General features: G+C 39.5%; 1 protein-coding gene across 8 annotated transcripts in view; it reads left to right on the top strand.

Annotated features, from left to right (window-relative positions):
* The first annotated feature begins 267 nt into the window (after positions 1 to 267).
* Positions 268 to 13293, top strand: part of B3GNTL1 (UDP-GlcNAc:betaGal beta-1,3-N-acetylglucosaminyltransferase like 1) — a 99117-nt gene continuing 86091 nt past the window's right edge. Inside the window, exons 1-5 of one of the 8 annotated variants that reach the window (XM_064395959.1) lie at positions 841 to 1939; positions 3185 to 3439; positions 3747 to 3863; positions 3982 to 4081; positions 7953 to 8017. In XM_064395959.1, coding sequence (XP_064252029.1) covers positions 3419 to 3439; positions 3747 to 3863; positions 3982 to 4081; positions 7953 to 8017 — 303 coding nt within the window. In that variant the 5' untranslated portion in view covers positions 841 to 1939; positions 3185 to 3418. Of the gene's footprint in view, positions 375 to 840; positions 1940 to 2133; positions 3440 to 3746; positions 3864 to 3981; positions 4082 to 7952; positions 8018 to 9900; positions 9970 to 10006; positions 13120 to 13293 lie in introns of those variants that run through there. The other 7 variants (XM_064395957.1, XM_064395960.1, XM_064395958.1 and 4 more) reach the window with 7 other exon arrangements.

The raw sequence follows: 13293 nt of genomic DNA, 5'->3' as shown, positions 1-13293 counted from the left end.
GGGCCGAGGCCGGGGTGCCCTCACGGGCCGGGGCCGGGGCCGGGGCCGGGGTGCCCTCACGGGCCGGGGTGCCCTCACGGGCCGGGGTGCCCTCATGGGCCGGGGTGCCCTCACGGGCCGGGGCCGGGGCCGGGGCCGGGGCCGGGGTGCCCTCACGGGCCGGGGCCGAGGCCGGGGTGCCCTCACGGGCCGGGGCCGGGGCCGGGGCCGGGGTGCCCTCACGGGCCGGGGCTCGGCAGCCGCCGCCCGCAGAGCCTCTTCCGGCCGCTCCAGCCTCCGTCTCTATGGTTGTTCCTCCCGCTCCTCCCTGCGGGGCGGCGGCGATGGCGGAGCCGGGGAGAGCCGGCGGGAGCCCCGAGCCCCCCGTGCAGGTGGTACGTGACCGGCGGGCCGGGCCGGGGTGCCCCGGGCCGGGTGTGCCCGGGGCGGACACGGCAGCTCGGGCGGGGCCGGGGCTGGCCCGGGAGAGCTCTCCCGGAGGGCTCGGTGCCGGCAGGTTCGGGTACACGGGGCTGGCAACCAAAGCCGTAAAATCTTCCTGCAACACTTCCTGGTTTTCTTACTTCCCGTACCTATATACATATATACATATATATATACACATGCATATATATGTGCATACAGTGTGTGTGTATATATATATTTTTTTTTAATATATATATATTTTATATATATATACACACACACACTGCACTGTATACACATATATATATAAAATTTATATATATATATATATATAATTTTTTTTTCTATGTGCGCACTTATCTATAAATTAAACACATAAATAAAGTTAAATATACGACATCTCTCTCTATCTGCTCCTATGTAGCTATATAAATAGAAATATAAAAATACAGAAATATATGTAATATTTGTCTAGAATGTGTGGAGTTCAGGGAAAAACAGGTCGTGTCGCAATGCTCAAGCCCAGGTTTGATTCACGGCTCTGTTTCAAGAGTCATATTTGGCTCACAGGCCATGAAACTCCTCTGTTGGATGCTGCTGTAAATAAATCAACCTCAGCTAATGAAATGGTAATTGTGACTCAGATCACTCAGATGATTTGTAATGCCAAAAGCATATTGTTTGCAATTTATGCCTCCAATACTCAAAATTACTTTAAGAGATTTACACTCTCCATGGTTCACTGTTTTGGTAGCAGTCTTCAAACACAGGAAGGGCTGCTGCAAGGAGAACTAGAATAACCATCTGTGCCGGGATTGGGAAGTAGGAGTTGGCATAAACTGTAGCAAAAGAACACTGGGAAAACCATTCAAGGTTTCCTTATGCCTGCTTTTAGTGGATGCCTTAGCAAGGTTGGGGTTTGACCCTGGAGAGAGGGTTTGTCAGCAGTGTGGTTGATCTTGTTTTGGGACAGAAGAAGCAGACACAGTCTCTGGAGGTTAGTACCAGCTGGTATTTTTGCTATGAGACTGTACCTGTGAGTGAAAGAGTGTCCTGGTTCATGTTTCCCCCCTCTTTAAATGGTCCAAGGAGATTGAGTTATTCTGGTACAGTCACACAACATTAAAAGCCAATTTATGACTGTCCAATTGCAGCTCTTAACCCAGGGTACAAATCTGGTAATGAAGGAGGGAGAAATGAAAGTCTAGATTGTTGATTTATCCTCAATCTAAAACTAAACACAGAACACCAGTGAGCTGAACAGCAATGGTGGAACCCAAGAAAACTCTAGTAAACAACACCAGCTATACTCTGAAGTGTTAATCCTATTGCTAAGTACAGTTATTTGCGTGGATTTGTTGATTTTTCAGGTTTTACACAGAAGTATCATCAGCTCTGGGCCTTAGTTTGGCAGATGTCCAGTTCTGCATGGTGGTTGTGGTTCTGTGGAAGTAGAATTTGCTCACAGTAATGTGTTTAGGAGCATTTTAATGTATTATGAGCAGTTCAGTCCAGAGCACCTCAGTGCCATCAGGTATTTATGGGTTGTTTTATATGTGCTGCCCTCAAAGTACTTTTTTCTGCTTTCAGTTCAAACTAAACAGGGAGGTCAAACATCATCTTGCTATTTTGCACTGCTGCCCTGACTTAAAACAGGAGTGCACCACGGAAAAAAAGCAAAGAAGTTCCAGTTTTCAAACCAATGGCGAGCTAGTTGGTGATGGCTTAGTCAAATTTTTACTAAGTGAATCAGAAAACAAATTGAAAAATAACTGATTTTTCTTGATGTGCAAAAGTGCACAAGTTTATATTGTCATTGGAAGAATTGTGGAACCCTTTTTTCTTTAATGAATATGTTAGATTGATTGGTCATACTTAATTGCCATGTCCACATAAAAAATATTAAAATCTTGAGTAAGTTGAATATAGTCCTTCAGATTCGCAGAATTTTTCTTTTATTTTAGTCTCAAAGTACTTATCTGAGACAGTTTTGAAGTAATCTTTTTTGTCTATATGTTGTAATTATTGGATAATCAGTTTCATTTTTTTTTCTCCCTATTTTATTTATCTCTCTAAAATGCAAATCAAAGGCCTACTTTACTTAAAAGTTTAGAGAGCTTTTGTCCCACTTCTTTTAAGAACTGTTCCATCATCCTGCCAAAAATCAGAAGGTTAATTCATTTCAGATGTTGGCTATTTTATTTGTTTGTGAAATGTCAATCACTGTACCCTACACAGGACTGGGTTGTACCTGTGTGCACATCCCTCAGTGTCCAAAAATCTGCCTTCCGATGGCTGCACCTGTATTTGCACAATGTACATGTGTTCACATGGCACTAAATTGTGAATAATTCCATTTCAGTATCCCAGCGTTTTGTTTCTCAGGATTCTCTCCTGCTCACAATAGGAACAAATCCTCTCTTTCTTCCAGTCATGCGTTTGTGGTTACCCCACATCATGAGGAGTTTAAGTTGTGTTTCTAGGGACTTCTTGAAATGTCCCATGAGACTTTTTAGGAGTTACTTAGGCCCTTAAGTTCCCCATCTAAAAGTAATTTTAGGAGGTACAGCCTTGGCTCTCCCTTTGCAAACACAGCCAGTGTACCACCAGCTGATTTCTCAGGCCTTTGCACGTTGTGAAGGAAATGTGTTCTCCTTTGAGACACTGAAAGAATTTTGGGGGTTGTTGGCTTTTTAGGGATAATTAGATCAGTGATGAGTAAAACTTGAACAGATAAAGCCCTCCTCTCTGCTTTCTAACCAATTTTCAAATCTTTCAGGTATGTTTTCCTGCTGTGTGTGCACCTCTGAACCAAGGGGCTGTAGGAGGAAAGCTGGGATGGCAGAGTGTGGAGCTACATCACAGATCAGCTTCCAATGTGCTTTAGAGCAGTTGGAGGTGGAACAATTTTTAAAATCTTGGCTGCATGTATGAGCATCTCCAAATAGGCTTGAAGAGAAATTGATGAGTAAGATGTATTAATGGAGGACAAAAGTGAGGAGTGTCTTAAGAAATGCAGGAATACAAGAAACAGGTCAGGGTGGTGTTGTAGGTGTTTCATTTGTGGGTTTGCTTCAGGGGTCTGTCTTATTTCCTTGGACTTCTACCAAAAACCATCTTGTTTAATTTAATTTAAAAATAAGCTTGATAGAGAAGAAAGCAAATAATATATTTGTAATGAAAATAAAGGTTTTTTGCCCACTTTTATATTAAGATGCATTCTTTGGTGAAAGTTAGTTTCAGAAGGATCTGCTACTTCTCCTTTTTACTAAATATACAGTGAGTAAACAAAAATATGCTTCCTGACATGCATGTGGATTTCTGTTTGTTTTTTTTTGTAGTCTATCATTGTGCCTGTTCACAACAGTGAATGCTGGTTAGATGAATGCCTGAAGTCAGTTTGGGAACAAGATTTTAAAGGAACCATGGAGCTGTCAATTTTTAATGATGCCAGTGAGGTGTGTTTCAGACCTTCTTTAAAATACTGTCCAAGTAAATTCTGTCTCTAACAAGAATTATTGGCTCACTTCAACACACAAATTAAAATAGCTGCATCTGTGTCATTATTTTTTCTAGGATGGTTCAGCTGAAATAATTGAAAAATGGAAGATCAAGTTGGAAGAAGTTGGTGTTTCAGTAATCATTGGAACCAACAATTCCTCTCAGCCTCGAGGCGGTATGTAGCTTCATTTTGTGAAAGTTTGGTTCTTATTGCAGGCACCTTCTGATTTTTACTTTAAAAAGTGTCTTTGTAGCCATTTCCACTGCAATGGAAAAAACCCACATTGTTTTCTAGAGCTCTGTTTGAAAACTCATTCCAATTTGAATTTGGCCCTGTTGCTTTGGGCTCTGTAGAATTTGTTTATGTGTTCAAGGAAAGAAGAACTTGGCTTAGCACTTGTGTGCTCTACTCTGCAAAAGCAAAAGAATTTTGTTTAATTGTAGGATACACAATGTTGTTAATGCTTACAATTTTACTGTGGCTTTCTGATATCTGATTTATCTTCAGGAGATGGGTTCTAAAATAAAAAATACATTAAAAATTCCTTGCATAAGGACTTTAAAAGTAAATGCATATCTTTCAGTCCAGTAAAATAGACCCTGAAATAGAAAACGAATATATTTTTGATATTGCTTCGATGATCAAATCAAAACAGAGGTTTCAGAAGTTTTGATGTGAGCTAAAAACTCTCACTGAAGTCCCAAGTGTTCACTCAAAGGGCTAAACCAATATGTTTAGTGAGCTGTCAGACAGGTGTATGATGTGATCCCCTATTCATTTGCATGCTAATATGAATTATCTCCCACTGCAGCAGATTACAAATAAATCTCTTTAGACAGATTTTCTTTTGCTTGCTTTGGTTGGTTTATGCTTGGGGGGGTTTTAGCACAAAATCTTCCTAAAATGTAAAACAGAAATAGAAGTCGGTTTTTGGAGAAGCTGTTGTTGAGTGACAGTAAAATTGGAAGATCACAAAGGAAGAGCAGTGTGCTCACATTTTGTACTGGGGCTGTGTGACCAATGTTTCTGTCACTCTGGACTTTGTTTTAATGAATAGACAGGTAGGAACTGTTGCTTCCAAGTTTGTGTCTTTGAAGTTGTCTCTTAAAAGTCACATTTTGGAAACACTGTAACACAGAATTTGGACAGTTTCTGTTTTTTTCACGGCATGTTCTGTTTGAAGTGTAAAGAAACTCAGGCTCATTAGAGTCTCCTCAAATGATCTGCTTATGCAAAAGCCCACTTCTGTTTCCGAAAGTTTGCTTTTCATCCCCTGTTGAAACATGCAAATAAATTGGGAGTTTGTGCACTGAATTCATCTGCAACCTGGTCGAGGCCCCTGGTTTATTTACTGCCATTTCTCCTGACTGTAGGCTTTACATCTGTTTTTAAATAGTTGTCAGACATAGCAATACTGAAGTAACACAGCATAACCCTTACTATAAATATTTTTAGTATTTTAATACCTTTAGCATGAACTGGTGTTGTTTTGACAGTGCAGCTTGTAATATTAGAGCTATTGGGCTGGTAATGACAAAAGGCAGACAAGGTTTTTAGAGGGAATTTTTCTCTTTTGGGCAACTGATACAGCTGGAGTTGAGCAATGTCAAGAATTACACATAATCCTGTAACTTTTTCTTCTTTTTCTCCCCCCTCTGCTATTGGGTGATCAGTTTCTTTTCAAAACTGACTCCTTTTACTGATCAAGAAACTGATCAAGAAACTACGTAGGTTACAATTTCTTAAATTGTATATAATCCCAGAGGTTGTTAATTCTGATACTTAAGATAGTTAGTAATGTTTCTGCTAGTACCATCGTGTTGTGTAACATATTTGCCATTTTTATAAACATTTGCTATGTCTAAAGTCTTGTTGCTACTACAGTGTTGTATTAATTGTGTATAAACTAGGTTTTAGTTTGCCAGGACACACAAGCAGGATGGGGGGTTTTTGTTTTGTTTTTTGGTGTGGTTTTTTTTTTTTTAAATTTTAGAATTCTGATGTCTGTTCACCTTTGTACTTCAGGAAACTGAACCTAAAACTGAGTTCCAGCTGTGAATTCCATTGTGCCAGTAGGGATATGTCAGACTCTTTTTTGGTTTAGCATGCATTTCTCAGTGTTGGGGTAGCTGGAGACTGAACAGATCTTTCAATAAATTGGGCGTGGGAGGGGCTGTGCACTATTTAAATACATAATTTAAATAATAGTGTGAAATGCATAGTTCTGCTAAAAAACAAACCCAGGCTTATCCATGTGAGAGACACTCTCAGGTCACCATTAAAACAAGGACATCTTTGCTTCATGCTTGTTAAATTTTAGAAGCAGGTTACTTGACATCCATAGGATTTGTTTGCTTTTGGTGATTTACTTTCATTTTGTTAAGGACTAGGTACAACTGGAAGGAGTCTTGCCTTTAAAAGAAGATGCTTTGGTACAGAAACAATGTACTAGTCAGCCTTCACATCTTCAACTATTTACACAAGATTAGGATTTATTTCTGATTCTTTTCTAACATGTAAAAGAAAGGGGGGGAACCTTGGAAAAAAAGAAAGGGTCACTTGCCTAAAAAAAGGAAACCTTTTTCTTTCCAAGAGTAAGGAATGTTAATATCTCACTGAGGCTTAAGTTTTTACGGCTGTAACCATGGTAACAGGCTCTTTTCACCAAGTAAGCAGGCCTTACAAAACTCAGAGACCTGGCACAAACATTTCATTTTGTTCAGTAGAGTAATATTAAAGAATTTTTTTTACTCATGCCAAACACAGAATTTGTTGTGGTGAAAGAATTTTTAATACCTAGTTTCTTCTATGAGGAGTTATATTTATGTTCTTAATTTAAAAAATGTGTGTATTTTCTTCTCTCTCTTTCCTCTAAAAGGTATCTGGTATATGAAAAACTTCAGGATGTTTCTGTCTTAAACATAGCAAGAAATATTTTCCAACTCGTTCTCATAACAAATACTGGATATTTAATGATTTTATTTAAAGTGGTTTGTTTGAAAATGAGATCTGAAATACTTCAGGAAGTTCATAGAGTAATATAACTTCGATCTTCTAGCTGCTTTGAAGCCTCCTTCACTCTTTTCTTACATTTTTGATTCCTTGTAATTCATTATTATCCACTGAAAGTTGTTGAAATATTAGTGTGTGTTAATGACAGCACTGAAATGTAAGTCCAGGCTGCTTTACAGCTGCTGTGCCTTCTGCTAGTACTGAAGTGTTTAAAGTCGGGCAAACTTAATTCTGCCATCATTTTTGTGCTGTTCTTTTATCTCCTGCTTTACTAGGGGTGGGTAAAGGATGGGGCTGCTGCTTTGGCGTGCCCAGGCCTGCTGACTTGCATCACTTGTTTCCCACTCCCACTGCTGGTGCCAGGAGCCAGCTCTGCTGCTGGGGCAGCTCCTGTCCCTGCCAGCTGCTTTTTTACTGCCAGTGGGAAGGAGACTGAGACTTACTGTGTAGATGAGATTCCATACTCATAGGTCTGTAAAAGGTAGAATGTAAACATCCTGTAAAATAATAAATCCAAAAACCCACGGTGAAGAGAAGTTGAGGTGAGGATTAAAGTACATGAGAAAAAATAACACGGTTATAAGGAAGAGCCTTTATTAGTCCTGTTCTGGTGGGAGGTGACATAATGTTCCTTGAGGCAGTAAGAAATGCAGTCATAAGTCTTTTTCTGTACTTGGACAGCTCAGCAAAATAGCCAAGGAGCACGTGCATTACAACTAAGGGAACCTTTGAGCCCAGTTAAATCTGTTTCCTTTTTAAGATACACATTACATATTATATCTTTGGGGATGGCTGGCAAAAGAACTCTTATTCTACTTGATTGTAGAATTCTGGTAGTCACTCAGAGAGCATGACTGACATAGGCCTCCTATTTCAATATTCACAAATTACCTTGCTTTAAATATGGAAAAATCTGGTACTTCATGTGATACTGATTTTGGTACTTTCTTTCATTTGTTCCTCACTTTATTAAGATTTTAAAAGATGCAACACTAAAAACTCCTCCATATTTTTATCTTTGCTTTCTCAACAGTTGGATATGCTAAAAATCAAGCAGTAATTCAGAGCTCAGGAACCTATCTCTGCTTCCTGGATTCAGTAAGTTAATGCTTTTTGTCTAACTTGGTTTTGTCAATATAATCCTTTCCTTTTTAATGGAGTTGCTGATTTGCTGAAGGACAACCTGCTTAAAGGAGTTTATTTAATGTGCTGGTTGCTATTTATGGCTGTAAAGTTGTATTCCAACCTGTAGAAAGCCTTACATCATTCTTTGATTATATCAGATTTCACAAGCTGCTGTGAACAGGGCTGGGCAAGGTTGCTATTTAGGTGTTTTGAGGATTTTTCTTTCCCACATTCTTCAGAAAATTGTATTGATGAGAAACCAAGAGCTAATCTACTGGCTTTTTGATGTAAAATAGGCGAAGTCTCACCTTCCAAGCTGAATTTTTTTTCCCTGTCCTTTGTTGGATATCTTCTGTGAAGCCATTCAGCTCGGTAACCCCCAGATAAGGATCTCTCTTGGTGCAGCTGAATATGCAGGAATGGTTTCACAGAGGTGCCCAGCTGAGCACAGGAGTGGGGCCGAGTGCTGGGAGCAGGCAAGAAGAGCAGGACCTTCAAGGCTCACTGATCTCCTGTAATTTCACCTGAAGATTGATTTTTTTCTCCCCTCTGAATTGGAACTGAGCTATGGGTTAGGGTGGTACAGGATGAACTGGCTGCTGACAGGGTTGGTTTTCAGCTACAAGTCAACTGAATATTGTGATTGTCTGTGCTTGTTAAAAAGTGTTGTGAGAGCAGTGAACTCTACAGCCATTCTCAGGTTTTAATTAGGGAAATCCTTCAGTTTGCAAACCCTACCTGCCTTATCAACTTGATGGAAGAAATTTTTTTTTGTTCATATGTTAAAATGTTGTGATTTTTGTGATATATTGTTAGTCAGTGAGGCTGCTTACATATCTAAAATGAAAAAAACCCAAGGGAACATATGATTTGCAAAGTTTGGGTATTCTAATCTTGCATTACATTGCACAGGGCATTCCAGGGAGTCTGTAGGATGAGGAATGTGTGTATCTGACCTGGCTGAAGTTATCTGAGTAGATGAATGAGAAATTAATCTACTCTTGTCCCGTGAAGCTTCATATCTTCTGTCTCAAATAGGTATAGCATGATGTACTGAAGTAAATGATGGGTTAGTCTTCCTTTTCCATCCAGACAGATGTAGTTGTTTGACAATCACTAGCAGTAAACTGGAAAATCAAATTCTCCAAATGAAGTTAATTCATATTTTCATGGTGATTCTATAGAATTCACAGTTTGTTATTTACCATATATTAAAATCTTCCTGCTGCTGTGTTGTTTCTGTTGGCTGACTATTGCAGGAAAACAAAACATCAGGGAAGCAAATTGCAATTATTATGGGATATAACTGGTAATGATACTGTATTTCTGCAATACTGTCATTAGCAGAAGTTTATATTTGATATTATCAAGAATTACTTGAAGCGAGTCGAGGATTTTATGGTTTATAGTGTGGATAAGCTTAGGAGAAGTTACCAAGATTTTCTGTTCTATGCATTTCTATTGCTTCTTCAAATCAGAGGCATTCTGGACTACCAGAAGCCTTGTTACAAAAGAAATATTAAATACCTGGCATTACTTAAATGTATTTTCTATTGTCTCCCTTTGTGCCTACCATGTTTTGCTGAAAACAGATCAGAGCAAATAAAATGGATGTGGAAACTGCTGCAAGTCCAAAAATTGCTCAGTGTTTTGGCTGTAGTCAGTAAACTTTGTGTGATAGTAGCTGGGACCCAGATGTTGCCAGCTGTTTAACAACTCTGCTTCCACACAGCACCTACCTTCTTCATTTCAGTCACCAGCGCAGCATCCAGCTCTCTAGGAAGGAATGTTGATATCAGCCAGTTGGAATGTGCTGCAGTAATGCCAAGGAATTGACCTTCAGAAGTGCAGCCACAATTTCAGGTTTGCCACAGGTGGATGTGGAGAGGAATGGAGCTGGGGCTGTTTGTGCACATTACAAATAGGTGGGGAAATGCATTCCTGGCTTTTTGTGCATTCTTTGTTTTCTCTGTGAAGTGAAATGAGTGGATGAGCAGATTTGGGAGCATCTTTGGAAATGCTGGCTCCAGCAAGGCTGTTTCTGCTTGCCATTCCAGCTGGAGCCAAGCTGCTCGTGTTATGTCTCTCAACACAGATTTCTGAGGACAACAAACTGGGAAGAAATGTGGAAAAAAAAAGGTTACAGGTCTCAGAACTGTCAGAATTTGATCAGCCTTTTCTAGTATGAAGTGGCAGCTGTTGGACTAACAGCTATTGTGGAGTTTTTTTACTGTGGTTGTTGTTACAGATTTCACCTCCAAGCTACTGAGGCATTTTTTCCCCTCTGGGAAAACAAGTAGAAAAATTGAAGCTACTTAACGATTTTTTCATATATAACATTTATAATATGGGAAAATGAGGGCTAATTTTGCAAATATATTCCACTGTTAACTTTTCTTCTTCAAATTGTCTGCAGTTCTGACTTTATCTGCAAGTTTCATTGTACTGTAGCTGTAGTTTGTCACTTCTCTGGGGTGGTGCCATCTTTGTTAGAAGCATTTACCCACTTGCAGCACAGCAGAACTCTTACACTAAAAATTCTGCTTTGAACTGCTGTTTTCATTGACATGCACATAAACATGCCTCTACTTGTCTGAAACTGTATTTCTTTAAAAAGGATCATACTTTCATTTCATCCTAATAATCTGTGTAGTTTCCAATTATTTCAGGTTTATTCAGTGTGTTGTTGGAGAGTTCCTTTCTGTTAAAGAAGAAACATAAAATGTGTCCTTTTTTGACCTGCAGTGTCTCAAGTTATAATCACTTGAGAACTTAACATGCCTGTTTTAATCTTTTGAAAGGCTCTGTTGGCAACATATCACAATTTCAGAGATTCTCAGGCAGTTCAAAGACATGACTTTAAACCATTTTGCCATAGTGTCAGTTGCTAATAGTCAAAAATGCCGTGGGGACACAGGTAAGTTTTATTCACCAAAAATGAGGGTGAACCACAGCAGATTTGTCATTCTTGTGATGGAATTGACCTGTGCCTTTTGGTGTGGGAGATTTGTTTGCATGGTTTAAGTTTGTAATTCTTAATTGCTGTGTGCATAATTGCCTTATTTCAAATTGCATGTGTTCCTTGAGGTTCAAGTTGAAACCCACCTCGTTGAGGGGTTGTTGCTAAAGGCCTTGGAGGAAGGTGGTTGGACCTTTTCTAGCCAGATGTGTCAGGCACACTCAGTTATAAACAGATTGTTTTTCCAGCCTCTGTAACTTCCTGGGTTTGGAAGCATGGATTTCCTCTTAGTTGCCATTATACATTACAGGCACTAATAAACTTCTAAAATATTCCTCCTTTCTTTCAAATTAGTCTGTATTTCTTAGGAAGTGAAGATGTGATCAGAGTTCATGTATCTCCTTTCTGTTGTTGTTTAACATACCGTTCCTTGGGAACTTATCCCCTGATTTAAAAACTGAAATAAGCTGTTAAACAAAGAGCAGGTGTGGATGTAGTGGTGAACTCCATTACCAGAAGAGTTGTCCATGTTTCCTGAGCACTAATGAGCCCCAAAAGGTCAAAATACGAGTGCTTGAAGGCATCATCCCTATAATTGTTTTGTAAAGATGTGCTTGTATTTAAACCAGATTAAATGCCTCTCTCTGGTATGAAATGTTAAATAAGCAAACCTTCACAATTTGGTTGCCATAACCTCTCCCTACATGTGTCTTCATCTATTCAGTAGTTAAAGAGGACATTTGGAATCACTGGTGAAGCTTTTAGTCTTGTCTGGGTTTACTGAATTTGCTGCTGAACACCCCGTGAGTTGCCTGCTTCACTTGGCTGCAAACACATAATTTTTTTCAGTGATCTAACTGTGACAGAATAATCAAAGGTGATCTCCAGCGAGCACAGAAAAGCAAGATATGGAAAGGCATGTGTCTGCATTTGTTGAATAAATGCACTGAGGTGGGAGCTGCTTCTACAGCAAAAGTTTCCCGACCAACTAATAGTGATGCTTATTTAAAAGATTCCATTAAAAAGATTGTCAGGCTCATAAGAGCACCACATAGATCTTTCCATGTAGACCTGTTTGTTGCTATCCTCAAAAAAAAGGAGGTGCTCAATGCAGTCGGCTTCTTAAATTTGAAATGTTTTCTTTGTTGTCCCCTTCTTTCTCGGTTTAATTTGGGAGCAGAAACAGAAAAGTACCATTTTTTCCTTACGATTTTGCAAGTACTGACAGATGATTAGTCTCAGGTGATTTGTGGGTGCCATTTGTGTGCCTGGCCCCAATGAGTTTGATAGTGTGGGGCTGTTCAAACACCAGCCCCTGGAGAATTGCTGGGATCAGGCTATTTCCTTCAGCAGAGCTGTTGACAGGCCCGTGTTTGGAGGTCCCAGGCATTTCACTTTCCTGCTTCGAGGAGCTGAACTGAACAATAGCAAAGATTTTCCCTCTAGTCTGAGCAGGTGCAGGATAAATGAATGGACCGTTTGATGAATTGAAAGATTTTGGAGATGCCATATTGTTGCTCAGTGAGTGAAGCATTCCTCCCGCTGTTGCTGCTGGTTGTATTTTGAATTTAATAGCTGTAATGGGAAGAAGGTGCTGTTGTTATGGGAGTGGAGTGTATCGACTCCCAATCCTTTTTTTTTCATTTTGAGAAGCCCAATATGAAGGACTTTGGAAAAGTCCAAAATGAGATGCTGAGTCTGTAATGTCAGCTTAAGGAAGCACCTCAATACTGACCTATAATGTTTTGTTTTCTGTGAACTTGCCCTTGGTTGCAAAAAGTAGATGTGTATTGTGCACTGAATTATGTATTTGTCTTACTTTCTCAAGTGTAGAAGCACCAATTTTTAAGGGAAGATGATGAAGTTACCACTCAGGAGCCCAATGTGATCCACACAGCCTGGCTGAAGAGGCCAGCTTTTATATTCCAAGATTAAGAAAGGCATGCATTTATTTAGCATTTATTTTAAATTTCTTTTCTTTTGTCTATTCTTTCCATGGAAGAAATTTCTCTTCATCCTGTATATCTGCTAGAGGACAATCATGAGAGACTTCCATGTGAACAGAGAAAACTGGATTTTATTGTAAACTTCTGTTTTCTTAAAATTATTTTTCAATGTAAGTCACTGCTACTGTTATCTTCCCTACTCTCACCTAGGAAACAGAAACAAACTAAATATACTTCCCTTTTTGTATAGGCTCTCTTTTTCCTGTCTGAAATGAGTGAAAAATAATTTGGAAAGTGTTTGCCTGATTACTGAGGTTTTGTTCTCAGTGTTAAACCAAAAAAAA

Source organism: Passer domesticus, chromosome 20, assembly GCF_036417665.1.
Source record: "Passer domesticus isolate bPasDom1 chromosome 20, bPasDom1.hap1, whole genome shotgun sequence".
Classification (NCBI taxonomy): Eukaryota; Metazoa; Chordata; class Aves; order Passeriformes; family Passeridae; genus Passer; species Passer domesticus.
Note: the sequence above shows the minus strand (reverse complement) of the source record. Positions and strands in the feature narration are given on the sequence as shown.